Source organism: Accipiter gentilis, chromosome 1, assembly GCF_929443795.1.
Source record: "Accipiter gentilis chromosome 1, bAccGen1.1, whole genome shotgun sequence".
Taxonomy (NCBI): Eukaryota; Metazoa; Chordata; class Aves; order Accipitriformes; family Accipitridae; genus Astur; species Astur gentilis.
This window is the reverse complement of record NC_064880.1, coordinates 32,872,626-32,888,026: the sequence shown is the minus strand read 5'-3', so window position 1 is coordinate 32,888,026 and position 15,401 is coordinate 32,872,626. Positions and strand designations below refer to the sequence as shown.

General features: G+C 46.5%; 4 protein-coding genes across 7 annotated transcripts in view; 2 read left to right on the top strand and 2 right to left on the bottom strand.

Moving 5' to 3' along the window:
- Positions 1 to 1,299: 1,299 nt before the first annotated feature.
- LOC126041883 (protein CFAP210-like) lies at positions 1,300 to 5,747 on the bottom strand. The gene is made up of 7 exons (XM_049808247.1): positions 5,390 to 5,747; positions 4,320 to 4,476; positions 3,114 to 3,253; positions 2,627 to 2,819; positions 1,880 to 2,044; positions 1,537 to 1,741; positions 1,300 to 1,387 (listed from the first exon to the last, which is right to left on the bottom strand). Exons 1-7 carry the CDS (start codon positions 5,485 to 5,487, stop codon positions 1,383 to 1,385), a joined length of 963 nt encoding a protein of 320 aa, XP_049664204.1. The 5' UTR covers positions 5,488 to 5,747; the 3' UTR covers positions 1,300 to 1,382.
- A 156-nt stretch (positions 5,748 to 5,903) lies between these two features.
- PHOSPHO2 (phosphatase, orphan 2) overlaps positions 5,904 to 15,401 on the top strand; it is a 10,938-nt gene continuing 1,440 nt past the window's right edge. For 2 of the 4 annotated variants that reach the window (XM_049808167.1, XM_049808156.1), the window contains exon 1: positions 14,370 to 14,499. In XM_049808167.1, the coding sequence (XP_049664124.1) occupies positions 14,370 to 14,499 (130 nt within the window). Of the gene's footprint in view, positions 5,984 to 14,008; positions 14,092 to 14,369; positions 14,500 to 15,401 lie in introns of those variants that run through there. The other 2 variants (XM_049808184.1, XM_049808175.1) reach the window with 2 other exon arrangements.
- On the bottom strand, positions 7,405 to 14,371 carry LOC126041889 (protein CFAP210-like). Its single transcript, XM_049808257.1, has 9 exons — positions 14,323 to 14,371; positions 12,927 to 13,153; positions 12,457 to 12,630; positions 12,169 to 12,362; positions 11,132 to 11,288; positions 9,991 to 10,130; positions 8,958 to 9,150; positions 8,460 to 8,624; positions 7,405 to 7,956 (listed from the first exon to the last, which is right to left on the bottom strand). The coding sequence occupies exons 1-9, from the start codon at positions 14,369 to 14,371 to the stop codon at positions 7,642 to 7,644; spliced, it is 1,614 nt and encodes a 537-aa protein (XP_049664214.1). The 3' UTR covers positions 7,405 to 7,641.
- Positions 14,002 to 15,401, top strand: part of SSB (small RNA binding exonuclease protection factor La) — a 26,634-nt gene continuing 25,234 nt past the window's right edge. Inside the window, exon 1 of the mRNA XM_049808119.1 lies at positions 14,002 to 14,091. The gene's annotated coding sequence lies outside the window, so the exon portion shown is untranslated. The remainder of the gene's footprint in view (positions 14,092 to 15,401) is intronic.

The following is a 15,401-nucleotide window of genomic DNA, read 5'->3' as shown; positions in this document are numbered from 1 at the left end:
CTTGGAGATGTTCAAAGTCCATGGTGTGTATACCCCTTTTAAGCAGGCTGTAGACTTCCACTGCTGCCACATACATAATCTGCAGAACAGGGTGTTTCTTGAAGCTGAGGAGGAAATGAGGCTGCAATCCACCTTGCTTCTTGCTGCTGTGGACGTAGACTAAAACCCATTTAACTCACCAATTGCATGGTAGTGAGCATGTGCAAATATGCACTTAGGGATGCATTTGGAGCATTATCAAGTGCTGCAGATTTCAGCACTTCTGCTGTAGTCAATGCTTCTTCTCAAGGCTCCAGCTTCTGCTATCAAAAGGCTTTATTAAAAGTCTCCATTCCTTCTGCTTGCTGAAAAAAGCTTGAAGTAGTAAAAGGAGCACTGGCTCAGAGAGAAGGGAAATAAATTTTTCATTAGTGAACTATGAAAAAAATGTATTTAGAGACAATTTCACAAGTTAATTGCCATGTCTTTTTTTTAAAGATACACTTTCCAAAATCAATTACTCCAAGGTAATTGGAAATAATTCTGTGTGACTTTTAGTTGATAGTGCAGCAACATCAGATTTTAGTTTAGGTCAGAAGGGAGTTATTGAAATGAGTCTCTTGATTGTTCCTACTTACTGTGCTTTAGCTCACATTACAGAGCAATCACAAACTGGACCCTTTAAGATGAAACTTAAACAGGAAGATGTGCTCCAAACAGTGATGGGTATTCAGCCCTGACACCAGGCTAGAGCTTTTCTGGGCAAAACCTCTGAAACACATGCATCACAGGTGTCAAGTTCTCACCAGCAGCCTCCTCACTCCACAAACAAGCCCCCTATTGCCCACACTAACTGACATGGGTACAGAGAGTCAGTCGGCTCTAACCAGCTATGTCCTGCCATCCAAACCCAGCACAGCAGCCCAGACCACAGCAGGACTGACCAACCAAGACACTACTTAGGTCTGTGCTGGCTCTGAGCAGAGTTCTTGGCACTGCCCTCAGGCAGGGCTTTGAGCAGCACACAAGCTGTAACACTCCTGCACAATGCCAAGTGTTTGCTCAGTCCCCGAGCAAGTTGGGGGCTTGCATACATTTGGCAGGAGGAACATGGATGGTGTTACATCAACCATCCTTCTTTACCTCCCTTCCCAAATTTCTTTTTTTAATACTGCACATGTATACGCTCCACCACTCTTGCAGTTGTCCTAGTTTGGAAGCCCATATCTTGTTCCCTCCTTGGACACTCAAACAGGAGAATAAAAATTACATCCAGTAATGGCACCGATTCAGTTACTCACCATCTTTACTGCTGAAATGCTCGATCCTTACAAAAAGCAGCTTCTCTCTCAGCATCGTAGTCCAAATCTGCTTGCTTTTCCTGTTCTTTTTTTGCTCGCTTTTCAGCCTGATAACGAAAACAGATGCAAGTAGATACCTAGTCGATACTTGTCAAATATCATGCCTTCCCGCTTCTGTCCCCTGCCATACCCCCCACATAAAGGGTACATTGAATAGCTAGGTGAACATCAGCATCAGCTGCTGCTCTTTGGTGACCTGTCCAGAAGATACAAGACAGCAGTAGTGGCATGGCTGAAAAAACGGCATAAAGACGCAGGACAGGATGCAGTCTGTCATTGTTGATCTCTTCCTTATTACTAGCCCTCCCAGGTAATCCTCCCCAACCAGCATGGGCCAAGTCAGCCTGGAAGAGGCTTCTGCTCCACTGCTCCGAGAAGAGACCGGTCCCCAACCTCAGCACCTGCAGTGCACACAGGTTAAAAAAACCAAACAAACAAAATACACACATCACACCCACAGCAAGATTCCTCTCTCTCCCACCAAAGAGATCTAGTACTATGGGCTTCTTACTGAAGGGGCTGACAGCTTTTCTATTTACCATTTGCTGGATCTGAATTTTCTGCACTTCCATGTTTGCATCACGTTGTCTTTGTTTCTTGGCTTTTTCCGTTTCCAGGTAGATACGATCTGCTGTCATCCACTGATTACGATCCTTCTCATCCTCTGCTTTTTCCTCTCTCTCCTTTTCTACTTTCATCTTCATCTGTATTTTACAAAATACACACAAAAAAAAAGTTAAGCGAGGAGCTAGCCTGCTAAGCTGGAAGTCATATCTTTTGGCAGAAGCAGACCTGTATCAGCACTCTGATAAACACAGTCGTCATGACTGGCCAGTGTCCAAGCCCAGGGTTTTCAGCAGCCCTGGCAGATGTGCGCCCGACCAGGAAGTGGGAGAGGGAAAGAGGACCCCAGGAAAGATGTCAGTGGACCTGATGAAGCATGCTGATGCATGGCACCAGAGCCACCAGCTGTGATCTGGGCCAGGCTCCTCAGCTGGAGTAAGCAGTACAGAGTCTGGAAAATGTTTGCACAAATTACCAACAATTATAGAGTTTTCCAACTCTTAATTTTTTGAGAGGGGTTCATCACATGTACTGCTTTCACCTTTCTTAAGGAGTTAGTTCTGAAACTATAGACAGTTAATACAAGAGGCAGCTGCTAAGTGAGAACTTGCATGTGTCTCACTGAAGACAACTGTGCTAGAATATACAGTGTTTCTGAAAGGTATTCAGAAGTACAGGTATATATGACAGAAAGAATAATAAGAATAGGCTAAGTTTCTTACCACAGTGGCTCTGTGTTCAGCAATAGATTCAATGGTAGCCTTTTTTTTTGCTTCTTTCTCTTTGTTTTTAATTTGGTATTCATATTCTACCTCTGCAGCTCCTCTAGCAAGACGATCATCTTCAATTTTGCATGCCTCATTCATCTGTGCAGTTAGTTGTGCAAAAGCTTTGTCCTTATGCTCCTGCATTAGCCTGCAGGAGAACATGAGCTATCATAACATACCAGGATATCCACTCCAATTACCTGAGGCTCTGCTCCTAACAAAGCCAGCAATCCCATTTCCGCCCCCAACAGCACCAATCACTACTGGAACTGGCAGGCATTTCTTCTGGACTTTCTACTTCTTTTTCAAATGTTAATTACAGAAAAATTGCTTGCATCATAAAGTTCTGATTCTGCTGATATAAAAATTCAGAGTAACGTTTGTCACAAAATTCAATTGCAAGTTTGAATCTTGATGCTGAAAACTGTAGTCCTAAACCCACCTATTAGTCTCTGCAACTTTTTCTCTTGTCAGATCAGCCATCATTTCTTTTCCTTTGATATAAGCCTTAATCCGATCATCATCTTCATCCTCTTTTTGTTTCTCTTCAGCTTTAATTATTTTCTGTTCAGCTGCATACTCCTGTTTAAATGGAAAAGTACTGTTATTTTTATGTAGAATCAGATATTGGAAACATGAACTGAAAAAAAAATAGTCTAGCAAAGACTTCAGGCCTAGCCTATATAAGAGTTTTTTGGTTTTATCAGTGGAGAAGCTATAGAAGATAGAAACCGGGAGAGAGAAGAGAATTCTCATGACCTACTTACCACAAACTACCACAAAAGTAAAATTAGTGTGTGGTTGCAGCCCCAAGCACAGTATCTTTAAGTTATATTCTTTCCTCTACTGCCCCACTGGCTCCAACTGTTCCCATCCTGTGTATCATTCACACAGCACTGACTCTGAAGGGCTCAAACAGTAAAAGTCTGTAGAACCATAAAAGCGTAAGGGACAAGGCATTTTGTAATCATACAGAAATGACAGTTATGAGTATATATAGCTTTTATTGCATATAAAAGGTTGGGGGCAAATGGGTTATGATTTTTATAATTGAGATGAGGAGGAATACAGGGGGAAAAAAGCAAGTAGGGTTTCAGTGGGAATTCTCTCCTCTTACTGTCTCACATTCCAATGAATCATCACAGTACCTCCACAATTCAGTCTCCCAGCTCAAGCGGGCATGGGGAGGGAAACAGTAGGTGTGGTAAGTAGGTCTTGACTAATTTTCTAAACATCTCCAACCATAAAGGGAAAGTCAAGTTAAAGAGATATTGTCATATTCAGACTTGGGCTACTCCCTCTTCCTAACAAAGGAAAATGGGCTTAAAACAGCACAGGTACACGGAACCTAAATCCCATTTTCAAGTCAAGGACAATCTCCTTGCTGCCTATAGCAAACTTTTTCCATTGTAGACCAGCCAAAGCTCAGGTGCCACATTACAACTTCCAGGAGGCCTTTCTCAAAAGCACGGAGGAATGACATGGCATGCAACTCACAAGGTAGGTATATGATCCAATGCTACTGAAGCTGTCAGCAAACCTCCTGTTGCCAGCATGCCCATTTATTTGTGGGCCTAATGCAACCCTTTCACTCCAGGCAGCCAAGGTGGAACAAGCATTTTGTACTGTCCGCTTTCCTGTTACTTACATGATGCAGCCTCTGGCGTTCAACTTTTTCCTCCTGTTCCTTTTCTTTTCCTCTCTGAATTTCCAGTTGGTACAGTCGGTTCAATCTCTGTATTTGTTCGCCTTCTCTTTTGTCTTCTAGCTTGGCCAGATCTGCCTGATGCTTGTGCTCCTTTATTCTGAATCAGAAAACGGAGTTGAATAAATGGGCTAGGGACTGTATGAAGTAATGAACCGATATGGATTCTGCATATCTACAGGCACTTTAACAGTAAAAAACCTGATACTTTGAAGTGAAAATAGAATATCGGAGATCAAAACCAGAATCATGTTTTTTAAAAGGTAGCTGCAAATCCTTTGGCCAAAGCTCAGTCCTACTGCAAGGGTGCTGGTTAAGCCTATACTAGCAAAAGCAAACACGATCAGTGTATGCACTCTAATATTAGATTGAATTTGATTAGCCTGTTTAATTGTCAGCCCACCCCTGTACAAGCTGGGCCTTTGCCAGCTAGCCGTCTTCCAAACAGTGCCACAGCACCGTGCAAGACGTGGCCACGGTCATCAGCCCCTGCTAGCGTGGGCTGGGGGAAGCGGCAATAGTAAAGAGTTTTGCCTTAGGGAGACAAGCCACTTGCTCTCGGCGCCAGAACGAAGACCGTCTTGTTTAATTTATTAGGACGGGCATAGCCACTGGTAGCAAGAGACGTTTCTGAAGCTGGAGAACAGAGTTACGGAGGAACCGTAACTCTGGGCGAGGAGAGGGGACGCGTTTTCAGCCTGACCACAGAGCGAGGAGGATCAGAAACAATGGTTTCAAGGCAGCGAGTCCCACAGCCCCAGCCACGGCACGACGCCGGCGGGGCTGCTCCCGCCGCGGGAGGCCCGCCGAGGCCCGGGCGGGGCCCGCTCCGCCAGAGCCGGGCCGCCTCAGCCGGGTTAGCGCCAGCTAACCCCCTCGTGTCCTGCGTCCCCAGCGCGGAGCTGGCCACGGGAAGATTTTTAACCCAAATCCCAATAATCCGCCCCCCCCCCCCCCGCGCCACGCTCCTTAAGGCCCCGCCGCCGCCGCCGGGCAGACCCCGCCGGACTCACTGCGCCAGCTGCTCCTGGGCCACGGCCCGGCGCTCCAAGTAACGGCCGCGCTCCCGCTCTGCCTCCCGGCGGGCGGCGTCCGGCCCGTCGCGGTCCATCGTCGGCCTTTCTCCGCCGCGGGCCAGCCCTGCGCCCAGCGCCCGCCTCTCCACCAAGCGGCAGCGTCTGCCGAGAGAGAGACGGCGGCGGCCCGGCTGTCCCGGGAAGCCGGGGCTCGCTCTTCCGCACACAGAGAGGGAACAAAGGCGGCGGCCGCGGCGAGCAGTGCCCGCGGGAACGCCCCGAGCCCCGCTGACAGCGCGAACAGCAGCAGCAGGGGATGAGGCAGGAAGGGCGCGCCCGGTGACGCCGCTGCTATAGCGGCTCGGCCCGGCCTAGCGCTCCGCCCCGCCCTGGGGAGCTGCCGGCGGGCGCTGCCCGTTCCTTCAGGCTGTGAGGGCTGGCCCGGCCCGGCCCGGCGGGGTTCCCGCCCTCGCCTTCCTCGGCTCCGTCCGGGTCGGGCGGCAGAGCAGGTCCGAGCAGCGGCGGTCACCGCGGAGGCCCCGTGCGGGAACCGCCCTCCTCCGCGGCCGGTTCGTGAAATACCCGCAGGCGGTAAGAGGCTGTAGCGTCCCCATCTGCCTCTGTCTTTCTGCTCCCACCCGGGCGGCTTTTCTTCCCGCTGTCGTGGCTCTGCGCTGCGGCGTCCCGGGTCGGCCTGGCTCTGTGGGCTGCCGCCTCTCTCCCGTGACCTGCATCCCGCTAGGCCTGCCTGCAGTTGGGGGCGTTGGAAACTCGCCTTTCTCCCTTACCTGACCTCAGAAGGTGGCCCTGGGCGCTCTTTTCCGGGAGGAGAGCCCTTGGCGGCCCGGGGAGCTGGATGAGGGGGTCGGCCCTCCCGCTTCTTCCACAAGTTCCTCCCTTGCCCTGCCTGGAAGAGACTCCTCGAGGAGGTGGCTGCTGCACTCGGGGAGCAGTACGTCCGTCTTACATCCAGCTGTTTTACACCGCAGGGCAGGTAAAACCAGCTCTGCTTGGCCCTCAGCTTGCCGGAGGGACCTCGCCTCCTGCTCAAAGCCCCGTGCTTTCTTCAAAGCCATTTGCTATTGGAAGCCAGGCTCAGAAACCTGAAGGCACGCAAAAGACCCATTTTCCAAACTGAAATATTGGCAAGCAACCTTTGTACGGAACTCTCCCAATTTTTTTTTTTTTTTTAGAACTTGCATCATTTTCTAGTTTGGCCAACAGAGACGGGCAGCTGCAGGGCTGGAACAGAAGGTTGTGTGGAACAAAGCAAAGCTTCAAGTTTCTTGAGCTTTGTTTCCAGCGGACCCCAGAATAGGGGGATACCCTGTTTAGACCCCAGGTTACTGGTGGAGGAAGTCATTCTAGGAAACCCTAACTCTGTCCAAGGCAGGAACATGGTAGTAAAATTTCAGCAAAGAACCTAAGCTTAAGGAGTGAGATGTGTGTGTGACTTGGGTGTTGGGAAAGCCAGCTGAGGAATCTGAGAAACCATTTTAGATCTGGATCTACTTACCGCAGACTGAGTCATTGTTAGTCTTTTTGAAAGAACAGTCCAACTATGTTGTCTCTTGTTGCCATGCTCTTCTTGTACTAGCTATTTACGGCTATGTTGGGACCTATTTGTCTCCTAGGTGACCTTTTAAGGGTTGTGATCAAATCACATTCATATTTTCATATAATATAACTAATTAATAGCATGACATTTGTTTTAGAGGTAGTTGCAAAATGCTGTAAAAACTGCAATAACTATTCTAACTTTCACATGTATTAGGTTGTTTTTTCTTCCCCTGGAGATTCTGTAAAGTTGTTATGGTGGGTTTTTTTCTATTATCAGGAATACTTAACTGGCAGTAGGCTAATGAAAAATGTGACCTTTTGTACTGGAAATTCGTATCCCAGGCCGGAAAAACATGGGACGGTAAATTTTTAGAACAATGAATAATAGAAGTACAACCATAATGATGAGCTTTTGGCTGGAATGGATTACACTGATGGTCAATTACATATCATGCATTCCTGTCTCAAGTTTAATAAACTAACTTTCATGAAATACAAGCTGAGGATTTTTGAGAATACAACCAGTTCTCTGGCAATCTTTTTTTCTCCAAATGGAGTTCCAGATTCATAACATATATTCGATGTAGATCCTTTGCAGCTTAACTCTGCTGGTAAGGTTCAAAAGATTATTTTTTTTAACCACATGAAAACTGCTTCTGCCTTTCCTTGCTGGATAGTCTCAATGTTATTTATTTCATGTTTTTAACTTCTTGAGCAGGAGTACAGCTACAACAAGGTAGCTGGCCCCCAGCACCATCCTGTGCTTGAAAACTAGTATTTACTCCTTCTCTTCCTCTCGAAAATGGCCCGTGTCCAAGTCCTCTTCCATCTTTGGATGCTTTGAGAAGAGGATAAAGATGGTGTGTAGTCTTGGACTCTGATTCAATTACTTGCTTTGCATAGCTCTGAAATTCACGCTCCTTAAAAAGCGCAATAGCCTCTCTCTGGATATCATAATCCAAGTCTGCTTGCTTTTCCTGCTGTTTTTTTGCCTGCTTTTCAGCCTGATGAAGAAAAGGGAATAACAAAGCTTAGTATTTCTTTCACAACGTAACTATCCCTTAGAACTAAGAGAGGGTAAAAGCTTACAGGAGATCTGCGGTGATGCTAGTTGATACTTGGCAAATATAATCTCTTCTCTCCCCTGCCCTACCCCCCACATAAAGGGTACATTGAATAGCTGAGTGAACATCAGCATCAGCTGCTGCTCTTTGGTGACCTGCCCAGAAGATACAAGAGAGCAGCAGTAGTACGTAATGGCACAGGACGGGATGGGATCTGTCATTGCAAACCAGCCTTGACTTGCACCACTGCTCTGAGAGGAGGCTGGTCCCCACACCAGCATATGCGGAGCACACGTGATTTAAAAACCCAAAACCAACAAACAAAAAACCCCAAACAAAACACAGCAAGCTTCCTCTCCTCCTCTGAGGCAGGAGCTAGTGCTGTTGGTTTAGATGCATGTTTCTTTCTAAAGGAGTCGACAGGATACAGCTTTTCTATTTACCATTTGCTGGATCTGGATTTTCTGCACTTCCATGTTTGCATCACGTTGTCTTTGTTTCTTGGCTTTTTCCGTTTCCAGGTAGATGCGGTTCTTTTCCATTAGTGCATGAAGTTCTTTTTTACCCTCTTCTTTTTTCTCTCTCTCCTTTTCTACTTTCATCTTCATCTGTATTTTACAAAATACACACAAAAAAAAAAAAAGTTAAGCGAGGAGCTAGCCTGCTAAGCTGGAAGTCATATCTTTTGGCAGAAGCAGACCTGTATCAGCACTCTGATAAACACAGTCGTCATGACTGGCCAGTGTCCAAGCCCAGGGTTTTCAGCAGCCCTGGCAGATGTGCGCCCGACCAGGAAGTGGGAGAGGGAAAGAGGACCCCAGGAAAGATGTCAGTGGACCTGATGAAGCATGCTGATGCATGGCACCAGAGCCACCAGCTGTGATCTGGGCCAGGCTCCTCGGTTAGAGTAAGCAGGAATAAGAACAGGCTAGGTTTCTTACCACAGTGGCTCTGTGTTCAGCAATAGATTCAATGGCGGCCTTTTCTTTTGCTTCTTTCTCTTTGCGTTTTTTTTCTTGTTCAGCTTCTTTTTTTGCAATGTCTTTAGCAAGACGATCATCTTCCCTCTTTAATGCCTCATTCATTTGTACAACTAATTGGTAAACGATTTTATCCTGATGTTCCTGTGTTAGTCTGCAGAAGAACATGAGCCACCATAACATACCAGGTACACACCTGGGTCTACCTGAAGCATTACTGCTACCAAATTCAGCAATCCTGCTTCTAGTCTTCTTTCCTCTTGCCACACAGGCCAGCCCACCCACCCAACTCCTTGATCTCCTTGTGTTCCCCCTGTTTGTTTGGTTTTTTTTTAATTATCTGATTTAGGAAATAATTCTTCCCTGTATTCTTGTAACATTAGCTTTCTGTTGCAATGATCTGGATCACTCAGCGAGGAGTCTGCCTAGCATCTTGCCATCAGGGCAGAAATGTTGGGAGTGTTGGCCAGAAACAGGAAGAGAAAGAAACTCTTAGGTTGGCTCAATGGTATCATCATGCTGTACCCTCAATGTTAAATTTATAAACCACCTTCCCTTAGTAAAAACCCAATATAATTAATACAGGTGCCTAGTTAAGAAGTCAAATTATTTTTCTTTATCTGGCTCAGAGAAATATAACTTATGCCCAAAAATACTTTCATCAAAGATTTTAATTGTCTTTAATTGTTGAGGAGGTGGAGGCTTGGCAGGCCATATGGAAAAATCACTGTTCCCAACACACTGGTGTAGCATTTTGCACTTCTGTAAGTTTTTGTACTTTGAAGGATGGAGAGATTGCTCACATACACACCTATTACTAAGGAACCTGTGAAAGAATTTCCTTTTTCTCCTGAATTCCCTACTCTCCCTATCAATAGAATTTAATTTTTAGAATAACTGTGGTTTGTGTAACATCATCAGTCTGAAAGATTTGAAAATGACCGCAGTCTAATTTTTAGTTTGTTTACAATTTTTACTCTAGCTTTGTACCTACCTGCGCATTTCAGATTCTTTCTTTTTTATCAGCTTGGCAATAGTTTCCTTTGCTTTAAAATGAGCTCTAATCCGATCATCTTCTTCCATTTGTTTTTGTTCCTCTACTGCTTTGATTATTTTCTGCTCAGTTACATGCTCCTGCATGGGCAAAATGGTCCTGATATAACAGATGAAGTTTAGAAAATCTGGGCCTGGGGTAGCAACTTAAAAGAATCACTCCCTATTCTTTGTGTTTCTTTCAAAGAAAGAAGAGAAGAAAGGGATTCTCAGTACTTTCACTTACTTCTGCCTCCCTGTTCAAACCTGCATGAAGAGGAGATAGTAGATATGAGGGAGGAGAAAGGGAGTTGAGCATTCAATAGCTGCTTCTCCAGCCCATTACACAAAGAAATTGCTATACAATGCAGTGAACATTATCCCTTGCTTCCATTCACATACATGGGAGAGGGGGATGTTGAGAGGAATAGGACTGTGCAACCCCCACCAACACACACACAGACTGTGCTGCTCCTGGCCCACCTCATCCAAAACTATCCCAGTCTAAGAGCCTTAATCCAAGTCATAGCTGAAGCGTTTTCTATACTGTTATGTAAAAAAACAGCTGTCTTTTGCATGCTGGCCAGAACTGTTACGAAGCGTTTCTAGTTTGCATTTAGCAAGTTGCTTTTAAAGATGAAGAGAGAAGGCAGCAGGTCTTGACTATATTTCTAAACTTCTCCAATCATCCAGGGAAAGTCAAGTTAAAGAGATATTGTTATGTTCAGTCTCAGCCTATTCCCTCTTCCTAACAAAGAAAAATGGGCTCAAAACAGCAGGTATGTGGAACTTAAATCCAGTTCTCAAGTCAAGGAGAATATTCCTTGATGTCTACAGCAGACTTTAATCATAGACCAAAGCATCAGGTGCCAGTGTCCCTTCAGACAAGAGAAGAGACCTGCCTCCAAGAGGCCTGTCTCAAAAGCACAGAGGAAAGAGATGGCCTGCAACTCACAAGGTAGGCATGTGATCCAATGTTACTGAAGCTGTTGGCAAACCTCCCGTTGCCAGTAAGCCCATTTAGATGGACGAATGCTGTTGTTTCACTCCAGGCAGCCAAGGTGAAACAAGCATTTTGAACTGTCTCCTTTCCTGTTACTTACATGATACAGCCTCTGGCGTTCAACTTTTTCCTCCTGTTCCTTTTCTCTTCCTCTCTGAATTTCCAGTTGGTACAGTCGGTTCAATCTCTGTATTTGTTCGCCTTCTCTTTTGTCTTCTAGCTTGGCCAGATCTGCCTGAAGCTTGTGCTCCTTTATTCTGAATCGGAAAAAGGAGTTGAATAAATGGGCTAGGGACTGCATGAAGTAATGAACAGATACGGATTCTGTATATATACTTGCACTGAAGAATGCGATACTTTGAATTGAAGGTGGGTAGAATAGCAGAGGTGAAAAATAGCATCATTTTTTGTAATGGTAGCCCTCAATCCTCTGACCAGAAATGAGCTACATGGTGTGCTCATAGTTTGCAGTCTAGTGGTAACAAGTTTTATCTGGATGACTTATTCTCACCATTGCATTAATAATGTTCTGGCCTATCTCTGCAGCATCCTCAATGAACAAGATTTCTCCAGTAAGTCCCACCATATCTATGCTTCTCCTTCTGGGCATGCAGGCAACAGCTCAAGCTCGTAGTGTTCTACACTAAGTTTTGCAAGGATTTATGTGTTGGGCCTGGAATATGTGAAACTAGAATGTGAACCCTTCCTCTGCCTTAGGGATTTTGATTCCTTCTATCAGACCACCATGGCCAGTCCTATAAATACCACTGGGGACCCCTCCATAAGGTTTCTGGAAGAGCTGAAAGAATGGAAAACCTGGTTTAATCTTTTCATTTTCTGGAACCAAAACTAAATTAAAATATACTTTCAGTAACAACTTTTGAAAAGTGATTTGACTAAAACCTGTTGATGCCTGCCAGAGCTGATTTTACATGCAGACTGTTGGCAGCTAAAAGACACTGCGTATCACAGCTTTTCTCTTTTGTGCAAGGTCTTTTGTGGCACTCTGCATTTTTCTTTTAAAGTGTTGCATTTGTGAATCAAATTATTAGTAATTTTCTGTAAAAACTTTATAGAATGTATTTGTGAGAAGAGAGCTTAAGTGAATAATAAAGTAGGGTTATTATTATTACTTACTGTTCCAGCTGATCTCTGCGTAGTGCCTGTTGATTCATGTAACACTGACGTGCCTTTTCTTCCTCTCTGAGAATAGCTTCTTTATGTTCATGTTCCTTTTCTTCACCCTTCTTTTTGTTAACATCTGACTTTAACTTTTTAAATTCAACTTGAGCATCTCTTTCTTTTAGGACCTCAGCAAGTAGAAGGGCACTCTGCAAGAGAACATTTAAAGTAATTAGCATGTTCAGAAGCATTTAAAGACATTCGGTACAATTTGAATTTAAAAATTCTAAGTTGTCAACAAACATGCAACCCTTTCACTCTTTCGTTCTGATAGTATAGGTAGGTTTTTGCATGATCAAGAGCCTCCTTCCGTTTTGCTGCTTGGAACCGTTGCTCTTCCAAATCAAGCAACTTTCTTTCTTCTTCTTCCTTTTCTTCACGTAATTTTTTGGCTTTAAGTTTCTGATGTGCCAGGCCCTACAGTGCAGAGAAAATTAGAAATCACATTTAAAGCCCATAGATTAAAACCGTATAAACCATTCTGAAGGTGATGTACTCAGAAAGTTTGGGTTTTTTTTAATTTTGCATTTTAGCTTTAATTAAAAAAAACAAACGTGGATGTTGGATGTTAAATGTATTTAAATGGATTTTAGTTAAAATACATATTTAAAAGCAAATGTTAAACAAAGGGAGTACAGCTAGAAATGTTACTATGAGTGTTTTTGCATATGTGAAAATGAATCCCCTTGTTTACAAAGGTATCTTGTCCTTACCATAATGGTATTGGGCCAGTCTTTTATAGCAGCTTTGGAGCGTAAGTGCATTTCTTCCCGTTCTTTCTTCTCAGCGAGGATGCGTGCTGCTTCTCTGGTTGTGCTGTCAAGATTGTCCTGAATCCTTTCCCATTCTGCTTTTGGCAATACCATTACCTGATGAAGATCTACTTCATTTGGAAGAAAATAGCCATCCAGAACGTTAATTTCTTCCAAATGATGTGGCGCTGTGCAGAGGGAAGAACAGATACTGAGGTTACTTGATATCAGAAAATCCTATATTCAAACCTGTATCAGGATTTGAATTCTTGCATAATAACAATACTAAGTCATCCTTAGTAGTAGTTACTCTCCCCATCCTGGTACCTCAGAGCTAAGACAGGGTATCTGTAGTCCGTGGCCAGCGCATGTGCTTGGGCTGTGGCGCTGACTGATTTAAACGTTGGTGTGTCTCTTTGCCCGTTTGTGTGTAGGTACAGGTTTGGCTTGTGGTAAGTAATGCTTTCCCGGCAGCACTTAGGCGTAATTCTGAGAACAGCAGGGACCAGGGAACATTCCCAAAAGGGAAGGGAGAATATTGGTAGAGCCATTCTGCTGGCTGGATGAGGCAGCAGTCTGGGCACAGGCTGTGCTTTACCACCCTTGTCCTGTGCACTCATCGTATTTACTAAAACGGATGTGTTGTAGAACTGTTTCTTGATTTGTTGGAAAGATTAGCATTTCTTTGTTGTATTAGGCTTACATGCACGTGTGCATGCATAAATACAGCCTTTTTTGGTGATCGCGAGCGTTCGTGAAATGGCCTTCGAACTGTCGCCAGTATTTTCGAAGGAAACGGCGCTCTGTACGGGGCGACGTCCCGTTAGAAATTCTCCTTGTTCATCTGATTTGCACCAGACCGCCGTGCCGTGCCTAAAATGTAAGGAGGCTTTCTCTTAAAGCGATATTGATGTCCAGGTCTGTTTTTCAGATGCAGCTGCTAATCGGTTCGTCTTAGGACAGGGACCAGACCTGACCTTCTCCCCCTGCCCGAGGCGAAGGTGGCCTTGCCAGAGTCGGCGCAGACACACGCGGCCGCTCCCCGCGGATGGGGAACTGCCGGGCGCGCAGCTCTTCGACGCCTTCAGCTGCTGGGTGATGCCGTCTGTGCCTCCGCGGCTTTCAGGTTAGCTCTTCCTACGTGATTCTCGGGGAGAAACAGCCTGTCTCGCTGTCTGCAGCCGGGGGGAGGTTTGGGGAGACCCCACCCTGGGCACGGGGACAAGGAGCACCCCTGCAGCCTCCCGGAGCCGGGTACAGCCGGTGCGGCTGCGGGCTCGGCGCTGCCCTTCCCCCTCCCCCCTCTCCCCTCTCCCCTCTCCCCCCCCGGTGCCCGCGGGGAGGAAGCCCCACTCACGGGCGAGCTGCCCCCTCCCGCGGGGGCGCCCGGGCCCCGCCGCCGCCATGGCCCCCGGCCGCGCCGCCTGTGTACGCGCGCTGTTGCCGGGCGACCCGGCGGCGGGGAGTCACGTGACGACGTGGCCCGCGGCGGCCGGGACTCGGGCGGAGGGAGGCGGAAGCGGCGGGTGCGGAGGTGGGTCGCGGGCAGGGCGGCCGCGCGCGCGACCCGCCGGCCGTGTTCTGTTCCCTCACGGGCTCTCGGTCGGCTACCGAGACCCCCCCCCCCGTGCGGTGCCGCCGCCTCGCTCGGCCCAGCCCAGCCCCTCGGGCTTCCGGGGTGCCCCCGCCGGGATGGCTGCTCCGCTTTACCCTTCGGCCTGGTCGTTGCGCCCCGGGCGAGCGGCGCCGGCGGCGGCAACCGCTGTTGTGCCGTGGATGGGAGGGGGCTGCTTGTGTGGCTGCGCGGCCTGAGCGGAGCCTGGGGCTGAGGAAGCGGCGGCGCTCGTGTGACGGGTGTGGGAGGACTTGTCTGTGAGGGAACGGCGTGAAGTACCGGTTGAGGTGTCTCCTGCTCCCAGGGCTTTCCGTTGCCCAGAGTTGGGCTGTAGGTGCTGAAGTGGCAGGACTACAGCAAGCAGCCCGATTCCTCTTTTTTTTTTTTTTTTTTTTTCCTCCCCCAGACCCACACATGGCAGTATTTCTTTTCGTTAGCTCCTTTGATTTGGTGTGACCTTGTAAAAAAAGACTGGCTCCATCTGTTCAGTAGTAGTTTCCTTCTGAAATATCTCTTGATTAAGGTGTTTTGCCAGGAGAACCCCAGTTTGGTTACATTGGCAAGTGATGATAGAGAAGTTTAGATCCGTTGGTCAAACTGATAGTGCATGCGTACTGGAAGATTGACTGTGTTAGCAAGTATTAGTAACTATGCAGCATGAGTTTAGGTACTTTCACATTATTTATTTTAAACAGAAGTTTCATACTGAACTAGAACTTTGACCTTTACAGACTGCTTTTTTTAGCTTCAGCACAACTTCCCATAGCTGTAGTGGCCATAAATAGTTTACTTTGTTTAGATATTTGTCCCAATGCTTCGTT